The sequence below is a fragment of the Bacillus rossius genome, chromosome 6 (assembly GCF_032445375.1).
Source record: "Bacillus rossius redtenbacheri isolate Brsri chromosome 6, Brsri_v3, whole genome shotgun sequence".
NCBI classification, from domain to species: Eukaryota; Metazoa; Arthropoda; class Insecta; order Phasmatodea; family Bacillidae; genus Bacillus; species Bacillus rossius.
This window is the reverse complement of record NC_086334.1, coordinates 58,057,623-58,076,696: the sequence shown is the minus strand read 5'-3', so window position 1 is coordinate 58,076,696 and position 19,074 is coordinate 58,057,623. Positions and strand designations below refer to the sequence as shown.

The window sequence follows — 19,074 nt, the reverse complement described above, 5'->3', positions numbered from 1 at the left end:
GAAACACTTTGCCACGCTAGTCCCACGGAATAGGCTACCGCCTTGAGGTTAAGCAATTTTAGGTAAGCCTCCATGTCATCGTCAGAACTTACAATTGCGCTGAGAAGTTCTCGTCGATAGTGAGCTTTAAATGCTCTTATAATACCCTGGTCGAGGGGCTGGATCAGAGCAGTGGTATTTTTCGGCAAAAACATAACTTTTATTTTTCCATCTCGTGACTGCAGCAAATCAGCAGATGGGTGTGCTGGGCAGTGGTCAAGTGTCAATATAGCTTTTTCTTCTAGGTTCAGTGACCGCAGATGGCTTCTCACTGACGGAACAAACTCTTCATTGAACCACTTGGAAAATATCTCGGCCGTCATCCATGCATTTTTTGTGTGCACATACGTAACAGGCAACGACTTCATGTTTACATGCTTGAAGCATCTTGGACTTCGACTTTTTCCGATACAGAGTGGTTTGAGTTTGTGGCTGCCTGATTTGTTGACGGCAAAAAGAAGAGTAACTCTATCCTTATTCTGTTTAAATCCAGACCTATTTGTTGAATTTCTGAGGTCTAGAGATTTTGTCGGAAGTAGTCGAAAATACAAAGCTGTTTCGTCACAGTTATAAACCTGATCATCTGTCAAATTTTCGTCACTCATTACCTTGTGCAGTTGTTCAGGAAATTGTATTGCAGACACACTGTCAGAAGATCGGGCTTCGCCTTCGATGCTTGCCTGCTGTATTCCGTGACGAACTTTCCATCGCGAAAACCACCCTTCTGAAGCTTTGAAGTCCGTCTTTCCATGCAAATCGTTATGAAACTTCACAGCTTGAGCCTTCAAAATAGGTCCTGACAATGGTACACCTTCACTTCGTTTAATTAAAAACCACCTGTAAAGGCATTCATCCAGTTCACTGTCTTCACCTAACTTGAGTGTTTTTCTTTGCAACCCTACATCACTTTCAATAACATCCACAAAATTTCTCAGTTTCTGTTCCTCTTTCATCCACCCTCTGATTGTACCTTCTGGGATACCGCACTCACGTGATATGCTCGCTTTCGTCTCACCTTTTTTCACACGCTCAATGATTTTTAGTTTATCTGCTATAGAATGAGTTTTTCGTTTCTGTGACATTGTACCAAGCGCTAACAAGACTCACTGTAAAAACACGGCTTCAATAACGTACGGTCAACAATGACTTGTCTCTGCTTGTCAACACATGTGACCACGAGAAGTGTGCAGACGGGAAATAAGTGAACTACATACTCAAGGTCACTAGACTTCCCCCCTTTCTGCTTACTCATCGCCCCTCTCATCACTAGCGATTATATTCCACCCCTCCCGTCTACCCGGGTGACTTGGTCGCATATTCTCGGCTCGCCTCTCCCCTCCCACCCGCGGCGCCACTCCCCTTCCAGCGTTTGCCGTCATCCAAGCCTATCCAACATCAATCCCCAGCCGAGTCACGCTGGATAATGTCGCTGGACGGTAGGCTTTATCGGGTCCGCTGTCCGATGCTTCATTTGTGAAATAAAGCGACGTTAAGAACTAGTGTTTCAGAAAATTACACTGGGCTGGATTGGACCATAGTTTGAAAACCCTACAAGATAGAGGAATAATGTACGGAGATATCTTGTTTAGAATTTCGCTGCGGACATTTTCTACGCCTCGGCTTTTTTCTGCCCGATACTTAGTTTGTGAGTTACGACGCAAAATTATCCTAATCGGCTGTCAACCATTATTATTATTATTATTATTCATTTATGATTGGGGGACATGGTTTGACCCGCGATATACCCGATTCCGCGATCAATCGGGGCGCGATATACCGGGAGTTTACTGTATAATCAAATGTTGATAGTCATTCTAATGGTTACTATCTATATCGTTTCACTCAGAGTTTATCAAATAATAGTAGTTTTATATCACAGACTGTCAATGGTGGTTGTATATCATTGTAGAAAGTGGTAAGATTGCTATTTTATGCCAGAAAAGATTTTATACACACATTAAATGTGTTATTGAAATGTGTTTCAATAAGTATGTATCTGCAGTTTAATATATTGTATGTTGTCTTGCAAGATTTATTGATGAGACAAGGAAAAAAAATTTGGTTTGACAGGAAAATATCGGGGAAATTTTTTAGAATAAGAGAGTGTATTTGAACAACCTCCTAAATGCATAACCTTAGTGGTCTTTGAGTGATGTTGACTAGTTTTTTTTTTCTTTGTGAAGAGCAAACCAAAATAAAAATTAGAGCAAGGAGAAAAAAAAACTGCAGCTTTGTGATTGGTGAAAGAGAGATGGATAGACATAAAAGAGCTGCTACTTCAAAGCAACTTTCAAGGTGTTGAAAAGAAATGTCTGTTGTATCTGCAGAGATCGTAGTCTGTGTGAGATGTTGCTAGGCACCGACAAAAACTCTCTTGACGTCAAAAACACTAAAGTATTAACATGCCTGGGTCAGAATATTGAGCACCGTGAACCAACCTCCCCAATATTTCACCCACTACAAAAGTCAGTTTTTGTCTTCCTCGTGGAGACATGAAGTAGAGTAAACACATGATAAGTGGAAGATGAGGTGAAAGTTCTGGTGACTGAGGGAAAGAGAAAGTCAGTGGAGAGGTGGTTTTTCAATATTTTTCTGCCTGTGATGTTACTGCGGTGTCGCCACATTGCTGGCCGACGCGGTCTGGTCTGCTACCAGTTTGTGTATCTATGTTAGTTGGGAGGCTTTTGACGGCATTGCGTGCCATTTTGTGGCATGATAGGGTTGTGAATTTCGCTAAATTTACAAATTAACTGAACTTTAAGTAAAAGTTTAAACTTTAAAGAAAATTTTGCTTAAAAAACTTTTTAGCATGTGTTTGTAAATCTAAATAGTGTTAAAGTACGATATTAACACGTTTTATATCCTGGAGTATCTACTCCATAAAAGCTTAATATCGGCCGATACCAGTAATTGGTATTTTAACAGCGCTACTTTAAAAGCTATCATTAGTTTTTGTTGAGTTTAGATATTAATGGTTATTCAATTTTATTTCCAGGTGAAGCAGTTAGAAATAACTGTTCAGGAATTTGAAGATAAGATTCAGTTAGTTCAGTCTGAGTTTGCTGCAGTATGTGATAAAATGATAAAGGAGCAACATGCATCACAAGTACAAATAGAATCGCACAAAGCGAATGTTTCTGACCTGACAATGACTGTTGAAAATTTAAATAGTAAACTAGAAAAAGTTGTATCAGAAAATGCAGCATTAGTGCAGAAATCATCCAGCTACATGGAAAAAATAACCCATTTAGAAAAAGTGGTGAGAATTTCAGAGGAAAATGTGAAACATTTAGAAGATTATGTGACTCAACATGAATCACTCACTGAGAGTCAAAGTTTAAAGATTTCTGAGTTATTAGTAGAACAAAGTGGCTACTGTCAACTGATTGACTGTTTGAAAGCACAGTTTACTGAAGTGCTAATTGACAAGGAACATTTACAAGTGCTGAAAGAAAGTCTTGTGAAGAGCAACGATGAGAACGTTAGCAAATGGTCTCACGATTGTGAAGAACTCTCAAGAAAAAACAAAGACCTTACGTCAAATTTAGAATTGATGAGAAATCAGCTTGAAAACGTAACTCTGGAACTAGCCAAGAAAAGTGAAGCTAGTAATATGGCTGAAAAATTTTACAAGACCACTATTGATGACAAAGAGCTAGTTATCAAGACTTTAGCGGATAACAAATTGCTGTTAGAACAGTCTTTGGCTGAGAGTGAGAAAGAAAGAAATACTCTTCAGGACTGCAATGTTAAGTTGTGTGAAGAAATGGAACGGGTGAATGGGAAATTAAATAAAGCAACAGAAAAATACACTGCCTTGCAGAATCAGTTGAATGAGTTAGAGTTTGTCAAGACTTCACTGGATAAAGCTTTGGAAGTTATGGAGAAGGAAAAGTTCAGTGCACTGACAGACCTAAGCAAACTAAGAGATGAAATATCTGAATTTGAAAGAAGCAAAATTGAATTGGAAGGTGCATACAACAATTGCACCCTGGCCAATGAAATAGAGCTTCGCAAGAATAACGAAAAATGTACCATGCTTGAAAAAGAAGTCGGCCATCTTGAAAAGGAGGTTGAGCAGCTGAAGCTGGAAAGAGCAGATCTAGCAGTCAAGATTGCTTCCCTTGAGACGCAAGCTCGGGAAATGGAAAAAGAAAGAGTGTGTGTTAGTGAAACATCTGAAAAACAAAAAATTGACCTGAATGACAAAATATGCAGTCTCCAAGATGAACTCGTCGTAAAACAAAATGATCTTAAGATGTATATTGCAGAACTCGAAGATAGCAAAAAGCAGGTTGCCAATCTTGAAAAATGTGTTTCTGAAACAGTAGCAGCTGCAAAACTGAACTGTGACAGAGTAGTGTCTTTAACCTCATCACAAGTGGAGAGGTTTTTTAGAGTGCTAGAAGGAAAGTTTCTTGCTCTGGAAGGTAAACTTTCTCTACTGGCTGGCAGCTGCTACGAAGATAGATTGTCATCTGTTCTCCAAGCAAGGCAGCTTGTCTTGTTTGAAAAGGAGGAGAAGAATGAGAAACTTGTCAAACAGGTGGGAGAAATAAAGGAGCTGTGTGACAAAGCTTGCAAAGAGAATGTGCAGCTTAAAAAGTCATTTCTTGACCTTAAAGCAAAACTGAACATAAAGGAACAGGAAATTGCCAATCTCAAGAAATCTGCAGCACCAAACCAGCATATGATTGAGAAAGCTGTGCGTGTGGAGTTTGAGGCAAAGCTGGACAGAGCTAAAGCACAGATGGTGAGTACTGAAACAGTTACCGTGTTTTCTCGTATAATCGTAGCACATTGTGTTCTAAAATCAAGTTTGAAAAGTAGGGGTGCGACGATTATGCGGAAAAAAAAAAAACTTTTTGTTAGGTAAAGTTATTCATAAAAACAAAACCTGTTCATGGAAAGTACGTTTATTTAAAAAAAGGTGGAGTATACACGAGCACGCCAAACAATCTATATTAATAATTCCTTAAACAAAAACCTTTCTTCAACTTTAAATAGAAAAACCAAAACTGTAAAGCGAACGCAAGCCACTTGAATTTGACGTGAACTAACGTGTCGTAGTACACATTTGCCACAAAAGAATGCGGCTATCAAATGTAGTTAACTCGGCACATGACAGAGAGCGCGCGTTGCATCCAATCGGCGAGATATCGATATTCGACTACGTGCGCGTGTTCTATACAGGAAGCAACATAACCAAACATGAATGATGGGCTGGGTAGATTTTTATAAGCGGTACGCCGCGGTAACGAAGACAATCAGATTAAGGAAATACTGTTTAAAAACGTCTTTAAAAGAAAATTTACACATCAGACAACTTTGTATTTCCGTTAATTAAATAAATAAGTGGTAATGACCGAAATTAAATTTTAGATTATACCTACACCGCGGCGACATAGACGATCAGATAAAGGAAATAATGTTTAAAAAGTCTTTATAAGAAAATTTACACTTCAAACAACATCGTATTCTTCCGTTTGTTTATTAAGTAAGTGGTAATGACCAAATAAATATTAGATTTCGACTTTAAAATGCATCGTTTTATACGGAAAAGATACCTACACAAAGCGCTCGGCATCTACTAGCGGGACCAAAAACATCATGCGACGTTTACGCGAGAAGTTTTTTTATCCCAATTTTGACAGCCTAAAATATGGTTGCGACGATTATGCGATAAAACACTGTATGTCAGAACATAATGCTGTTAAAGTTTATTTTTCCTTATCAATACTAGTTGCAAAACATTGGTAAAATAATTCTCAGAAAGCTGTAGTTATCTTTTTTTTATGGTAACAGCAAAGTTAACTGGCTGAAACATTAGTTATGAAATTTGAAAATCTTTGTAGGATTTTTAGTACATAAATATAATAGTTAATTTTGTACTTTTTTTTTTTTTAGGAAAAGTTGATGAGTGAACAAGCAGAGAAAATGAAACGTTCCCAGATGAATGAAAGGAAAGCATTGCAAGATCAGGTAGGAGTTAAGTAATTTTTTTTGTGTTGAAACTGTGGGTTACTTGCTGATATTCCACATTATATAAATTTATGTTATTTGGTAATTTGTGCTAGGAACATGTTTAAAATTTTATTCAACATGAAAAAACCAAATAGTAAGATATGTAAAAGGTCTTCTAAATATCATGTTGTCCTCTGAAATGGATAAAAAGGCACAACATCCGAGCCAAATTGAATAAAACTACATACCTTGAAATGACTTTTTGACAATAAAGTAAGTAAATAAAAAACATGAAATAACACAAATTAAAATCATAAAACAAGTTGCAAATGCAGAATATATCTAAATATCTATTATTTAAATCATACCAGTAAACCCAACCATATATAATTTGTGATTATAAAAACATAGTAAATCTTTAATAAACTTAGGAAGTGGGAGGGCACTAGCTTAGTTGTTACAAGATACGCATACACTCTTTAAAACCAATTGTCGACCTTCAATAACCATTATGCATTAATGCAAGAATTATTCACGTGTGTGCGTACTTGGATACGAGTGTTTGTACAGACTTTTTAATAAGAACCAACCCTGTCTGTTCATAAGTTGCAATGTGGAAATGTCAGCTTACGATTTTGGCGGCTGTTAAACATGTTTCAGTTAAACAAGTGTCTATTAATCTAGGACCTTATGAATTTTTTTCTTTAAAACTGCTTTTAAGAAAATCATAATTGGCAGGAAATGTTGGGAAATATTATTCTTTTAATTTCATTGTAACCCTCATTTCAGACATTTCTATGATATTTGATAGTAGATTAAATATTTTAGTGTATATTGGATGAATGATGAATTATAGATCTCAGACCTTCAGAACAAATACTTGAAAGAGAGGAAAACGTCCGAGCTCTTCAGGAGCAAATGTGAAATGCTGAAGCAGACCCAAGACACTCGGAGGCGCACTGCTTCATACAGCGTAAGTACTGAGGTGAAAATGCTAAGTAGATTTTCATGTACATTACAAGGTAAAAGTGGAGATCCTTGTCAATTTTTTTTGCAGTGTTTCATAATCCGTGAACATTGCATTTGTGACATAAGATTCAAAGCGAATTCATAATAAACATTCATTCTTTTTTCCATTATCTTATTCTCTTTCCATTGTACTGTTACATAAAACTGTAACTCAGCTTTCATTAGTTTTTTTTTTTTTTAAATTAAAGATGACCTATGTTGCTGAATGGTATAAACATTTGAATAAAAGTCAAAGACAATACCTAATTCTTAGCCAAAGTCAAGGTTGGTCATGAAAAAGTTTTTCTACATTATGAATTTGCCATAGATACAATTTTGAGTACTTGAGAAGGCATCCAGCATATTCTATAAACCACACACTGGTCGCTGTGCATTATCTACCAGCGTGTCATTGCATTTTACAGTTGCAAAGTCCTTATTCAACAAGTTTGTGGTTGTTTGTTTTATACCAAATCTGTATGCATTTCCTTCTCTTAGCCACTTTTGAACGAAACTTTTCACTGGTCAGGCATGCTCTGTTTTGTACACACAGTTTTAATCTTTTTAAACAATTTGACTGGTTTTTTTGCCCAATGGAACTTAACTAGCTGATAGTACTGGTGACAGTTATCTTCTACCACTCTCATTGAAACTGGCGTTTGTAATAAAATGCTATTATAAAATCTTTGCAATCTTTAAAGATATTGAATTTTCCCAAATTTTAAGTAAAAAAAGAAATGTGGATGAGTATGTCAATGCCAATGTCGTGTAACATCAAACCTTGGTAACGAGAAAATTAGTGTGTTCTCGTGTTGCAAATAAATTTATAATACGAAACTCAGACACAAAATTTAATGTAGAATTCTTTAAAATAATGCATAGTGTGAAATATTTACTGACAAAAAAAACATTCTCATGAACCCATACTGATACCAAAATGATTTTTAATAGGTGACATGAGAAAGGTGCAACCTAATTTTTAAATTTTTTCAAATTTTCACATTTTGAGAAAACCAAACTTGTAATATTCCATCGCATTTTTTAATTTTTTTTTTACTTAAACTCCTGTCAAGTTGTGTGTCATATGAAAGCGTATTAAAAAAAGCTTACAAATGGGACCAATTTGAACTTTCTACCATCAACTGTTCCAGAGTGTCAATTTTATATGTGACTCTGAAACATAAAAATCAAAAAAAAAAAATTAATTCTTCATTTACTTTATGAATGTAAGCTATGAACAAAAAAGCATTGAATTATAAGAGAATTGGGTAGAATTTGAAATTAAATGAGTCAAACATGAATAAATTGTGTTCTTGTTTATCAGGTTTACTTTACAAAATATGAGTAATGAGCTAGCAATGCTATCGCATCTAACTTGCTGACGACCATGACCACGTCTTCACATTGTCTTATTCTCTGCACTTTATTAGTGAGCTTAGGGTTCCAGAATGATAGGTAATCTTTATTCAAATGACAGAACCCAGTTCTGTTACCGGTTTCAATTTGGCTTTAGATGATTTTGTCGCATTGCAAGTGATAATGTGTGGTTTCCAACAATTTATCCCCATTATTACACAAGTTAATGGCCAAATAAAAATATTTGATATATTTTTGATGTATTTTTGTAGTAGGAATGTGAATGAATAAAATAAATATGGCTTATTGTCTCATCAGCATCGAGGTCATAGGCCGATGAAGGGTGGGAGGTATGAATAAAGCACTGATAGAATGAATGGTTGGAAATGGGAGTACCTGAGAAATCCCACGAATTCACTGTCCTCACATTTTTTATAAAGTAAATTATATTTGTCATGCAGTGAAATGATCTGAATTTTTTTGTCAGTGTACCTACTGCAGTGCATAGCTTTATCTGTGTTTGGATTGAAGCTTTTTTTTTTTTTTTGTAGGATCAGTCAAAAACCACATCACGAGAAGAAGTTAGGTAAGTAAAAATGTGTGTATTTGGAGTAGCCATGTACCTTTCTAAGGTAAATATAAAAGAACTACTGTTTCTATTATAGTAATTATTACTTGTACTATTACCACCGCCATCTCTTCCTATTACACTGTTCAACATAAATGCTCTTTGGAATTCTTTCCTTAATCAAGATAGCTAAATCACCCTTATTTTGGGTCGAGAAAAAACCAATAAGACATCAGCTTTTGTTTGTAATTCTAGTTTTTAAGACATACTAATTTCAAGTATAAAATATTAAAAAAATACACTGCGAAATTTTCATTTGTGATAATAACTAAACTACCCTATTTTGTGATTGAGATTGTGACATAAGATATTGATTAGTTGAGTTGACATTAGATTCTGGTTTTATTGTTTCACTAACCTCTAATATAAAAGGACTTATTCTTCTGAACGTCTTCTCTTTGTTAATCGCTTGTACTCCTATTCTGGGTCGTCTCTTTTCACTGTCCTACAGTAATCCACAAGCATAGACCATTTTCCCTGATACCTTCGTTCCATTTGCGAAATGTCCTGATGGAATTGCTCTGTTCGTCACGTACTGCACCACAGTTGTCAGGGAAGAAGTCCGGGTGAGAATGTAGGAAATGCAGTTTGTGACATGTTGCAGTCTAATTGATGGTACTTTCTGAAACATTATTCACAATCGCAACATAGTTATTAACTCTGATTTCCTAATAAGCCATTCACAATATCTTTAAATGCTTCCCATGCTGCTTTTTCATGGCCCTGGAGAATTTGATCAAAGTTTTCATCTTTTAGAAGATGACGAATCTACATGCCAATGAAGATACCTTCTTTAACTTAAACATCACTGATCTGTGGAAATAGTCCTCTGAGGTACTGAAAAGCTTCTCTGCCCTGTTCCATCCCCTTTACAAAGTCCTTCGTTATTCCAAGTTTTTATGTGTAGAGAGGGCAAAGAATTTTTGCTTTTTTCTGCCAGATGCCCTTGGGGGCCAGACTTTTACCTTGTAGTGAGATGACCGAGCCCAATTGTCCCACTGCATGCCCAGCAAAATTGCAATGACTTTAAAGTTTCCATAGATCTGCCACTGTACTTAATTGCTGTCAGAAGTGATTTCATATTTTCATAGGTTACTTTCATGTGGACGGCATGGCCTATATGATCTGAAGGGGGGGAATAAAAGTACAGCTTTCAAACTTAGCTATGAAGAATCTATGAATGGCCTCCAGTACTTCGGATTGTAACCCAAATGTAAAGTTGGCATCAAATCACACACACACACCAGTCACCAAGAGTATTTTACTTTCTAAAGTACTGACTAAATTTTTTTTTGCTGAGCCCTGTACACAATCAATTCGACATTAGGTTTTAGCAGATTCCGTTCTTGAAGTCTTGATGCCAGAAGCTCTGCTTTGTCTTCAGATAGGTTGAAGTCTCTAATTAAATCACTTAGTTCATCCTGACGAAACCTTTGTGGCTCACTGGTTAGTTCATTTTCAAGCACAAAATCAGTATCAGGATGAAGTGATTTCTCCCTTCCACAGTCTTCGTCTACATTCTGGAGAGAGTGGTGCAAGCAGACAGTCTCCATGTGGTACGGGTCGAATTGCTGATGGGATGTTGGGGTATTCTACAGTCTGCTTCATTTTTCTGAACATGCCATGCTTGGGGGGGGGGGGGGGGTAATCATGCAGAAATAGCAATGGTTTATGTGATTTGAAGTGTCTCTTCCAAATAATTGAACGGCAAACAGCACAGAACAAACCTTTTGTTTCACCATCCACGTAGGTTCACAGCACATATATTGTAGATTGTATGCGATGCCCAGGACTTGTCCATATCTCCTAATTGCATTCCAAACTAGCGGTGATATGCTGTATTTATGATTGGAGTAATTCAATGTTTCTGGAGAGAAAATGTCACCTTACCACACACATGAAAAATTGTCAGGAGAGTTTTGATGATAACGTGGAATTTTGGATTCTTTCTAACTTGTAATAAATACAAACTCATTTTTTTTTCTTCAGAATATTACCTTAAATTTTTACAAAAACTAAAAGAAACTGAATATAATTCAATACCTGAAACACGCTATATAGAGTGAATGTCTCAAAACATTAGCAAGAATGAACAGTTTCAAAAAAAAAAATTAGCAAGAATGAAAAATTTCATAAAACAATAGCAAGCATGAATGATGATTCCTGCATTCAGTTGTGCTTATGTTATCTCAAGACTAAAATTTTTCCTACTAGGTATAAAAATTACCTTTAACCCATCACTGCTGTACTCAGATGTACCAACACAATCTCCAGGCATCAAAATATTATCCTTATAACTTGAATGGACTACATCTGAGAACCAAGAGCTAACTGAAAGTTTTATTTTTTTTTTTCCCCATGATGAAATTAATCAGAAATAGCTATTTTCAAGTTGGAAAGATTTTCACTGTTGACCAGTGTTATTACCACTATTACAACTACTACACTACTCGTGTTAGCATGATTGGTCAATCTCTTGTTCAATTAATGCTTGATTATAATTAACTCTGGTAATAGAGAAAACTATGTGAGTAATTTATTTTCTGTTTGATATTTGTGTTACTCAAAACACTGTGGCTTGCTTCTTGAAACATTTTATCTATACTCCAAATTTTGTGACTATGGTGGTACATTTATTTAACTAACACTTTAAAATAAAACAAAAATGGATCAGTTAATCAGTATACTGTGTGGTAGATGGTCTACTTAGCCTAGGATCTGGCATTGTCGTCAGGTTGTGCAACACTTAAGTCAACAATTTTTAGATCTGGACTATGTCCTCAGTGAAAGGTCTTTACTCCAGCACGTTCACGACTACAATCACGCCAGATTAATGATTATGCTGGATTATCGAACATGAAAATAATTTTAATAGGAAATTCCATTTTTGAAATGTAATCCGCAAGAAAACCAGGAAACATGAAACAAATTAAAACCGACTGTAACTCTGAGAACAGTTAAAACGCTGCCAGTGCAGTAATGCGACCTGGCAGCCAAGGTTAACGGCAGAAATTCACACGGAAAAATATTAACACTAACTGCTCAAATGGTGTGGGATTTCAGGCTGTGCTGAACCGTGGACTCCTAGATTAAAGATTTTTGTCTGTACTAAACAGTTAAAATAAAATGTTTTTAATTTTTTAATCATCAATTTCTATTTTTTTTATGCTTAGTATAGCTTGGTCATTTTTTTTTACATCTAGCCATGTCCCATACAAGATATTGTAAACAAATCTGTAACAACTACCATTGGTACAAAGTATGACACAAAATAATTTAAATGTGGTATTATAGTTAAAAATGATGGGGAAGAAACTGCACATTTGTTTCATTTATGTTAAAAAAGTAAATTTAAAAAATTAAAACCTAAGGATTTTTACCATTTATTTTACTGGTAATCACTCTAAAAATTGTGATTGCAGTGACGCTTTATCCAGATGGTGAGGTACAAATATTTGGAATGTTCTAACTTAAAAATATGATAACCATACAACTTAAAAAAGAATTAAAATAAAAAAAGTTATTAAAATGATTTACTTTTATGTCTTGCAGTTTTCGGGAGAAAAGCAAGACTCGAAGAGATCATCTGGGGGTAATCCAGGAGTCGTTCACATACTCCCGCAGGAGAAGCACTGTGCCTTCGGAAACAAGTGAGAATTATGCTATGGAAGCTTTAATTAATGCTGTATCCCACAACATATTTGTGATGTGGTATACCATTATGAAGGCTGACAACCATGAAAACTAATTTGCAAAAAAGAATGAATAGGGATGTTGCTTGGATTTCACGTGGTTCCAATAATCTAGGCTAATTAGTAGTATTTATATTTTTTAATTACATTTTCTGGAACACTTGAATTCCAAGCAATATCCCTATCCTCAGGTTTCGGTTCCCTCATTTTTTTTTACTTTTTTTTTTTACTTTTATTTATTTGGCCATCTGTAATGTCAAAACGAGTATGCTGCAGAATAAGTAAACTAATATTCTATAAATTTTACCAATGTTTGCAATGTAATAACTCAAGAAAATTTATATCATAGCTCATAGAATATAGTTCACCTGTACAATGAATTGAGGGTGAGTTAGTCCCCAAAGATAGCATATTAGTTTCAACAAATTGTGGGCCAAAAATTTTTTTTTTTTTTAATTTTTGTATTTGTTATAATTTAGTGTGTAATTTCATATACAGTAGAGCACCCCTCAACCGGAATCATTGGGGGGAGGTCTATTCCGGTTATGGTAAATTTCCGGGTAAGGGGAGTTGCGGTAGGGCCGGCCTCCGGGCCGGTTGAATGACCTTCATTCAAGCAAGCTGGCAGGCACGTGTTTCTTGTGTTTCTTATCTCTGTGGGTGGGTGCGTGCATGAGCATAGAGGATGAAGAAGAGGGTTCGGGGGAGGTAGTAGGACTACAGCTGCAGTGTTGTGTTACTTCTGTGTTGACGTGCTAGTGATTCACACTTCCTGGAGAGTGTATAGTCACTGCCACGCACAGTTTACATTTCACATACACAAGAATAACACTTCAAGCATCTCGTTCAAAAACACAGAGATAGAGAAATACAGGTAAATGTAGACTGTTTAACCATATATTAACGTATAAATATGTACATAATACATATTTGTACAGTAAATTATTGTCTACAAACTGAAAGCATCACACGTTGGAAGTAAATGTTACTGGCTATTACGTGTGTCAGCGTGTGTAGTGGGAGTCGGTGTACATACTCTCGGGCCGGCCCGAATTTTCCGTTTACTTGACATAGTGAAACAATAAAACTACTTGCAGCATAAACATCTTTATAGTAAATCACATCCGACGCGAAAACCAGCGGTGTATTTACGCAATGCGTGGGAAAGACTGCCTATAATTAGCTGTCTGACAGACGTGCGCGCTCGCGCCTACAAGACGTGTACAGTCAGGCAAAAGAAGAAAAGCCTCGCTCCAGTGCGGAAATGTTTTAATTTTTTTTTTTGGAAAATTAGTTCCGGATATCGGGAGTTCCGTTTGTGGGAATTACGGTTGAGGAGTGCTCTACTGTAATTACAGAATTTCATAGTGGCTGGCTGCTGCAAACAGTTTGCCCTGTGTTATTTCTGCTTTAACAATGACATAATTTCAATATTCAACCAAATAAAATGACATGAATGCCTTTGAAACCAATGTGGCATCTTTAGTTCCTCACATATTGCTAGTGCAGTTTTGTGTTGGCTGGAAAGTTAATATAACTGGCCAATGTAAATAAAGCAATCAAGTGAAACATTTTGCATCTTAAAACAAAGCATGTTAAAACTGTAGATTTGTCACGTGAAGCTTTCTGCTTTTGTGATTTTACGGTCCAAGCTGCCTTGATGTGGATTGCTGAAAGGGAATCCTCACCTGGTTTACTGCAAGCCTGTTGGTGAAAGGGCCAGATAAGTTTGAGAGGGGAGGGATCCCCACATGTAGGTGACCGTCGGGTATCCAGGTAGGTCTGAGGTATTTCTGAGTGAGAAGTTTTTTGTTCTCCTCTTGGTGCTTCCTAGGAGCCGGAGCTGGGGTGGGCCTAATGTAAATGGGTGCTGGAAAGAATGTGGCCAGTCAATTGTGTACGGCCATGGTCCGCCTTTGTTCGCCTGCGACACGGTCACTGGCTTTGGTGTAAACTCACGTGGCCTCCACTGGCGAATCTCTCTCTACCGAGACGGGTAAGGCCATCGAGGGGTGAGGTTAGGAGCTCCAGGCCTCCGTTGGGGGCATTCTTCCCTCACCTTAGTATATAAATGGTATTGCTAGATGTATACTCACTGGGTGCTGTGGATGTTGCCGGACTGATGGTCTTTTTCTTGTGAAGGAGGCGGCGGGAGCTGTTGGTTTCTCTTTAGGACGATGATGGTCGAAGTTGGTGGTCCTCACTTCGTAGGTCAGGTGAAGGTTCCCCTGATTCTCCCTTACCTTAAAGGTAGACTCTCGAAGTCTGGTGATTACTTGGTATATTTTGGTGCGCCAGTCTCTCCTTACACACTGACACAGAGTGGCTCGGGCTACAGCCTCTATGAAGGCAGGTCCTACTCTGTAGTCTGAATCCTTGACAGCTATGTTTTTCATCATAACACCCTAGAGCAGCCAGAACGTTTCTGTGACTAGCGTGTTGAGTTTCCGCTGGTAGGGAGGTTCGGTGCGCAGGGAACAAGTCTCCGCAGCTATTTGGAGTCTTTTCTTGGTGTCTCTCTGTCACCAAGTGGGCACTAGGCCGGGCGGGTGGAGAAGGGGTGGTTGCCCCATGTCAGCTGGAGATGCAAGTGTAGTCTACCTGACTATAGGATATCGATGATTTGGCCACCCTAGCAAGAGGCGACGTGGGTTGCCTCACTTATCAGCTTCAGCCCACATAAGAGGCGTGTCTGGTAAGTAAGTAATGTTTGATCATTAAAAAAAATAAACTCATGAAAAAAAAGGTTTTATTGAAAGTTTTAGTTTACTACATATTTACATCACATTTTCACATAGTCATCATTCAGTTCCAAGCATTTTTCACAACGCTCTTACCAGTTTATACCTCTGCATAGAAGTTTTTGCCGCTTGTAAATTAAACCATTTGACAATTGTATTGCTGGAATTGTTGACTCACGCTTTAATAAATCAACCATAATGGAGCCCTTTTCGTCCCAAAAAATGGTTGCTATCATTTTTCGACCCGAGTAAGGAGATTGCTTGAACTTTTTCCGGAGATGTTTACTGAGCGCTTGTACTTACGCTACCCACATTGCGTATTTGAAGCCCATGATGCCTATGGCTGAGGTGTCCATTCCATTCCCAGGTGGCAAACTTCTATGCAGAGGGGTTAAATAAACTGGTAGAACATTGTGAAAAGTCTTGGAACTAAAGGGCGACTATGTGAAAATGTGATGTGGGTATCTAGTAAACTGAAACTTTCAATAAAAAAAATGGGTGCTTGTACTTATGTACGTGTGTGAGAAGTTATACAGTAAACTCCCAGTATATCGTGCCTCGATTGATCACGGAATCGGGTATATCGCGGGTCAAACCATGTCCCCCAGTCAGAAATGAATAATAATGGAATAAATGGTTGACAGCAGATTAGGATAATTTTGCGTTGTAACTAACAAACTAAGCATCGGGCAGAAAAAAGCCTAGGCGTAGAAAATGTCCGCAGTGAAATTCTAAACAAGATATCTCCGTACATTATTCCTCTATCTTGTAGGGTTTTCAAATTATGGTCCAATCCAGCCCAGTGATATTTTCTGAAACACTAGTTCTTAACGTCGCTTTATCTCACAAATGAAGCATCGGAACGGGGACCTGATAAAGCCCACCGTCCAGCGACATTATCCAGCGTGACTCGGCTGGTGATTGATGTTGGATAGGCTTGGTTGTCAGCAAGCGCTGGGTAGGGAGAGACGAGCCGAGAATATGGAGAGGGGTAGAGATTAGAGCGGGCAGAAACTTGAAGAGGGGGAGTGGGGGAGGGAATGTGTTCACGCAGCACACAGGCAGAGCATGAGTCACTTGACTGAGCAGCGTTCCTGCGTACAAGGCAAAATCAGGTAGTCCGGTGTTTAAAATTCCACTACAGAATCTTAATTGGTACTTTACTGGACATCTGTATATAAATGTTTTGTTACAACTTAAACCTACAGACGTAATATTATTGGGTAATTCATTGTATTATACACGTTCATCTTTTTACTTTGGTATAATGTTTTAACATTAAATAGTAAAGTAAATCAGCTATCGTATTTTTAATCTTTGCCCAGGAATTTCCAGTGGTCCAATACTTACGTGAACCATACTGTACCACTTTTGCCGTGAGGTAGTAAACAAGTCCCGGAAATGTTTATGTGTAACGGTCTCCCGACCTTTAACCAGAGGCTGGGGAATATAACACTTGCCGATCCGAGCCACACACACTCAGCAACTCGACACAGCGTTTGGTGAAATAAGTAAAGACATAGTTTAACACGGTTTTTAATACGGCGTCACTGATTGCGCTAAAATTAAATTGGCGCAATTTTTGTTTCCCACACGTGACCATTTATAATTTACTGTAAGCATGGATAATAAAGTTTAACCACTTGACACGATAGACGATTCTTTATTTTTTATTGTACGAATGCTAGAATCGTTTTTTCCTGTATCTGCGGCCTACTTCTGCAAAAGACAAGCTATCTGTAAGTAAATATAGAATTTTTATTTTGTCAATCAAACTCGGTACTTTGCGATTCATATTCGGTTTGAAGTATCACTACGGCCTTTCTTTTTAGAAGACTTCGACCACAGAATCGTGTGTAACCGCACACACTGCACTTACTTGTTACGGACACTGACGAAGCAGATACTGTGGCTGACACCACGAGACTGGCAGCAGCTTGTGTGCTGCACGTGTGTTTGGCGGCGTTTGGCGCGCTCGTAGGCCGTGCGACAAACTGTGCGCGGCACACGGAAAAATAAAAACAATTCAACATTTAATATTTATCTTTAAAATTTATTTTTTTTATTTTTTCACCCGCGTTTAGTGAAAACTGCGGATGCAAAGTCCGCACAACGGCGGGCCGTCTATACTGTGCGTGCTTGCCGACCTATTAGAACACAGGCGGTGTTTTATGCCTTTTGACCTTGGTCACATCGAAACATCGCGGTTATGCAACAACGCGGGTAAAAGTTGTCCCCCGACAACCGCGTTAAATAGGGAGTGTACTGTACTTCTTTGGCATCATTAAAAAATAGTTTTTAATTGCATGCAAATAATTAATTACAATGAAATAGTAAAATGGCTGGAAAAAGATAGTTGACACAGTCAATAAAGTTTAGTTTGAATTTGAAAAATTAAATAAATAAAATTTAGAGAATAATAAATATATATATCCTAATTTGTACTAAATATTATAAGATTCTTAATTTTAAATATTTATTTTTGATTATTTAATATTTTAAAAGAAAATAAATTTAATAATAAATTAAAAAAATAATTTAAGTTTATTCATTTTTTTAATATTTATTATTTTCTTAATTTAATATTCACTTTTTAATTTTTATCAAAAAGTTTTCATTAAATTATTTCATTTATTTTTATAAATATTTATCATTTATTCAATTTAATAATAAATACTAAAAATTAATATTTTATTTTGATGTTTGATTTTAATTTTTATCACAAATTTTTTATTAAATGTTTTATTTAATTTATTTCTTTACTTTTTAAATATCAAATAACCAATAATAAATATTTAACATTAATAATTTAATAATATTTAGTATTAATTATATTAAATAATATTTTAATTTATATCAATAAATAATACATATGGATAGTTAACCTCAATTATATTGGAGCACTTGAAAAAGTATTAAGGCACAATTTTTTTTTACGAATATTTACGAATTTTAAATAATATTAATCAACATATTCATTTTAAATCACTACTGAATATAATTTATTAGCACATATAAAATTCACACTTGTATGAAACTAAAACACGTGTTGTGAATGTAGAAACCAGACACATGTGGATAAATATTATAAATGTGAAAACAGTGATCAGGGGCGACGAGCGTGTCAACATGCCCGACTAATAGAGGTTCTATTTCTATTTTGTTGGTAGCTTTTTTTCGAGACTTAATGAGCGGTTTAGTGGGCAGCTTCAGCCTGTTAATTTTGTGTTACAGTGATGCGTGCGCATCTTAAAATTTCACTCATCATTTTTTCATAACGCGCCTAAACAAATATAACTTCAAAAACTTTTTCCAGGAGTTAATTTTTTTAATGACCACTGGTACTTACTTTCTGGACATGCCTCGTATGTTTTTAGGAATGGAGGGGCTGAAGGCTTAGTGATAACTGACATGCACTGCGTGCGTTTCATCAACTGTTAAAAAAAAATTACATTTGAATTGCAAGAAAATATAGTAATAAGTGCCAATAGTGCTGAAGTAGAAAATGAGAAACTAGCTTCGCCATCAGAATTTGGACACCACTAACAATTAGCATATTTCATGGTTGGAGGGTAGCTTAGAAATACATACTTGAAAAATAAAGTTTTGGGCAAGTGCAAAGCATGTAATCTCTTTTAATGCATCA

At 36.6% G+C, this 19,074-nt stretch overlaps 1 protein-coding gene across 2 annotated transcripts in view; it reads left to right on the top strand.

Moving 5' to 3' along the window:
- LOC134533226 (coiled-coil domain-containing protein 18-like) overlaps nucleotides 1–19,074 on the top strand; it is a 140,440-nt gene that overhangs the window by 55,960 nt on the left and 65,406 nt on the right. For both annotated transcript variants that reach the window (XM_063370625.1, XM_063370624.1), the window contains exons 10-14: nucleotides 3,035–4,792; nucleotides 5,947–6,021; nucleotides 6,860–6,976; nucleotides 8,919–8,953; nucleotides 12,548–12,645. In XM_063370625.1, the coding sequence (XP_063226695.1) occupies nucleotides 3,035–4,792; nucleotides 5,947–6,021; nucleotides 6,860–6,976; nucleotides 8,919–8,953; nucleotides 12,548–12,645 (2,083 nt within the window). The remainder of the gene's footprint in view (nucleotides 1–3,034; nucleotides 4,793–5,946; nucleotides 6,022–6,859; nucleotides 6,977–8,918; nucleotides 8,954–12,547; nucleotides 12,646–19,074) is intronic.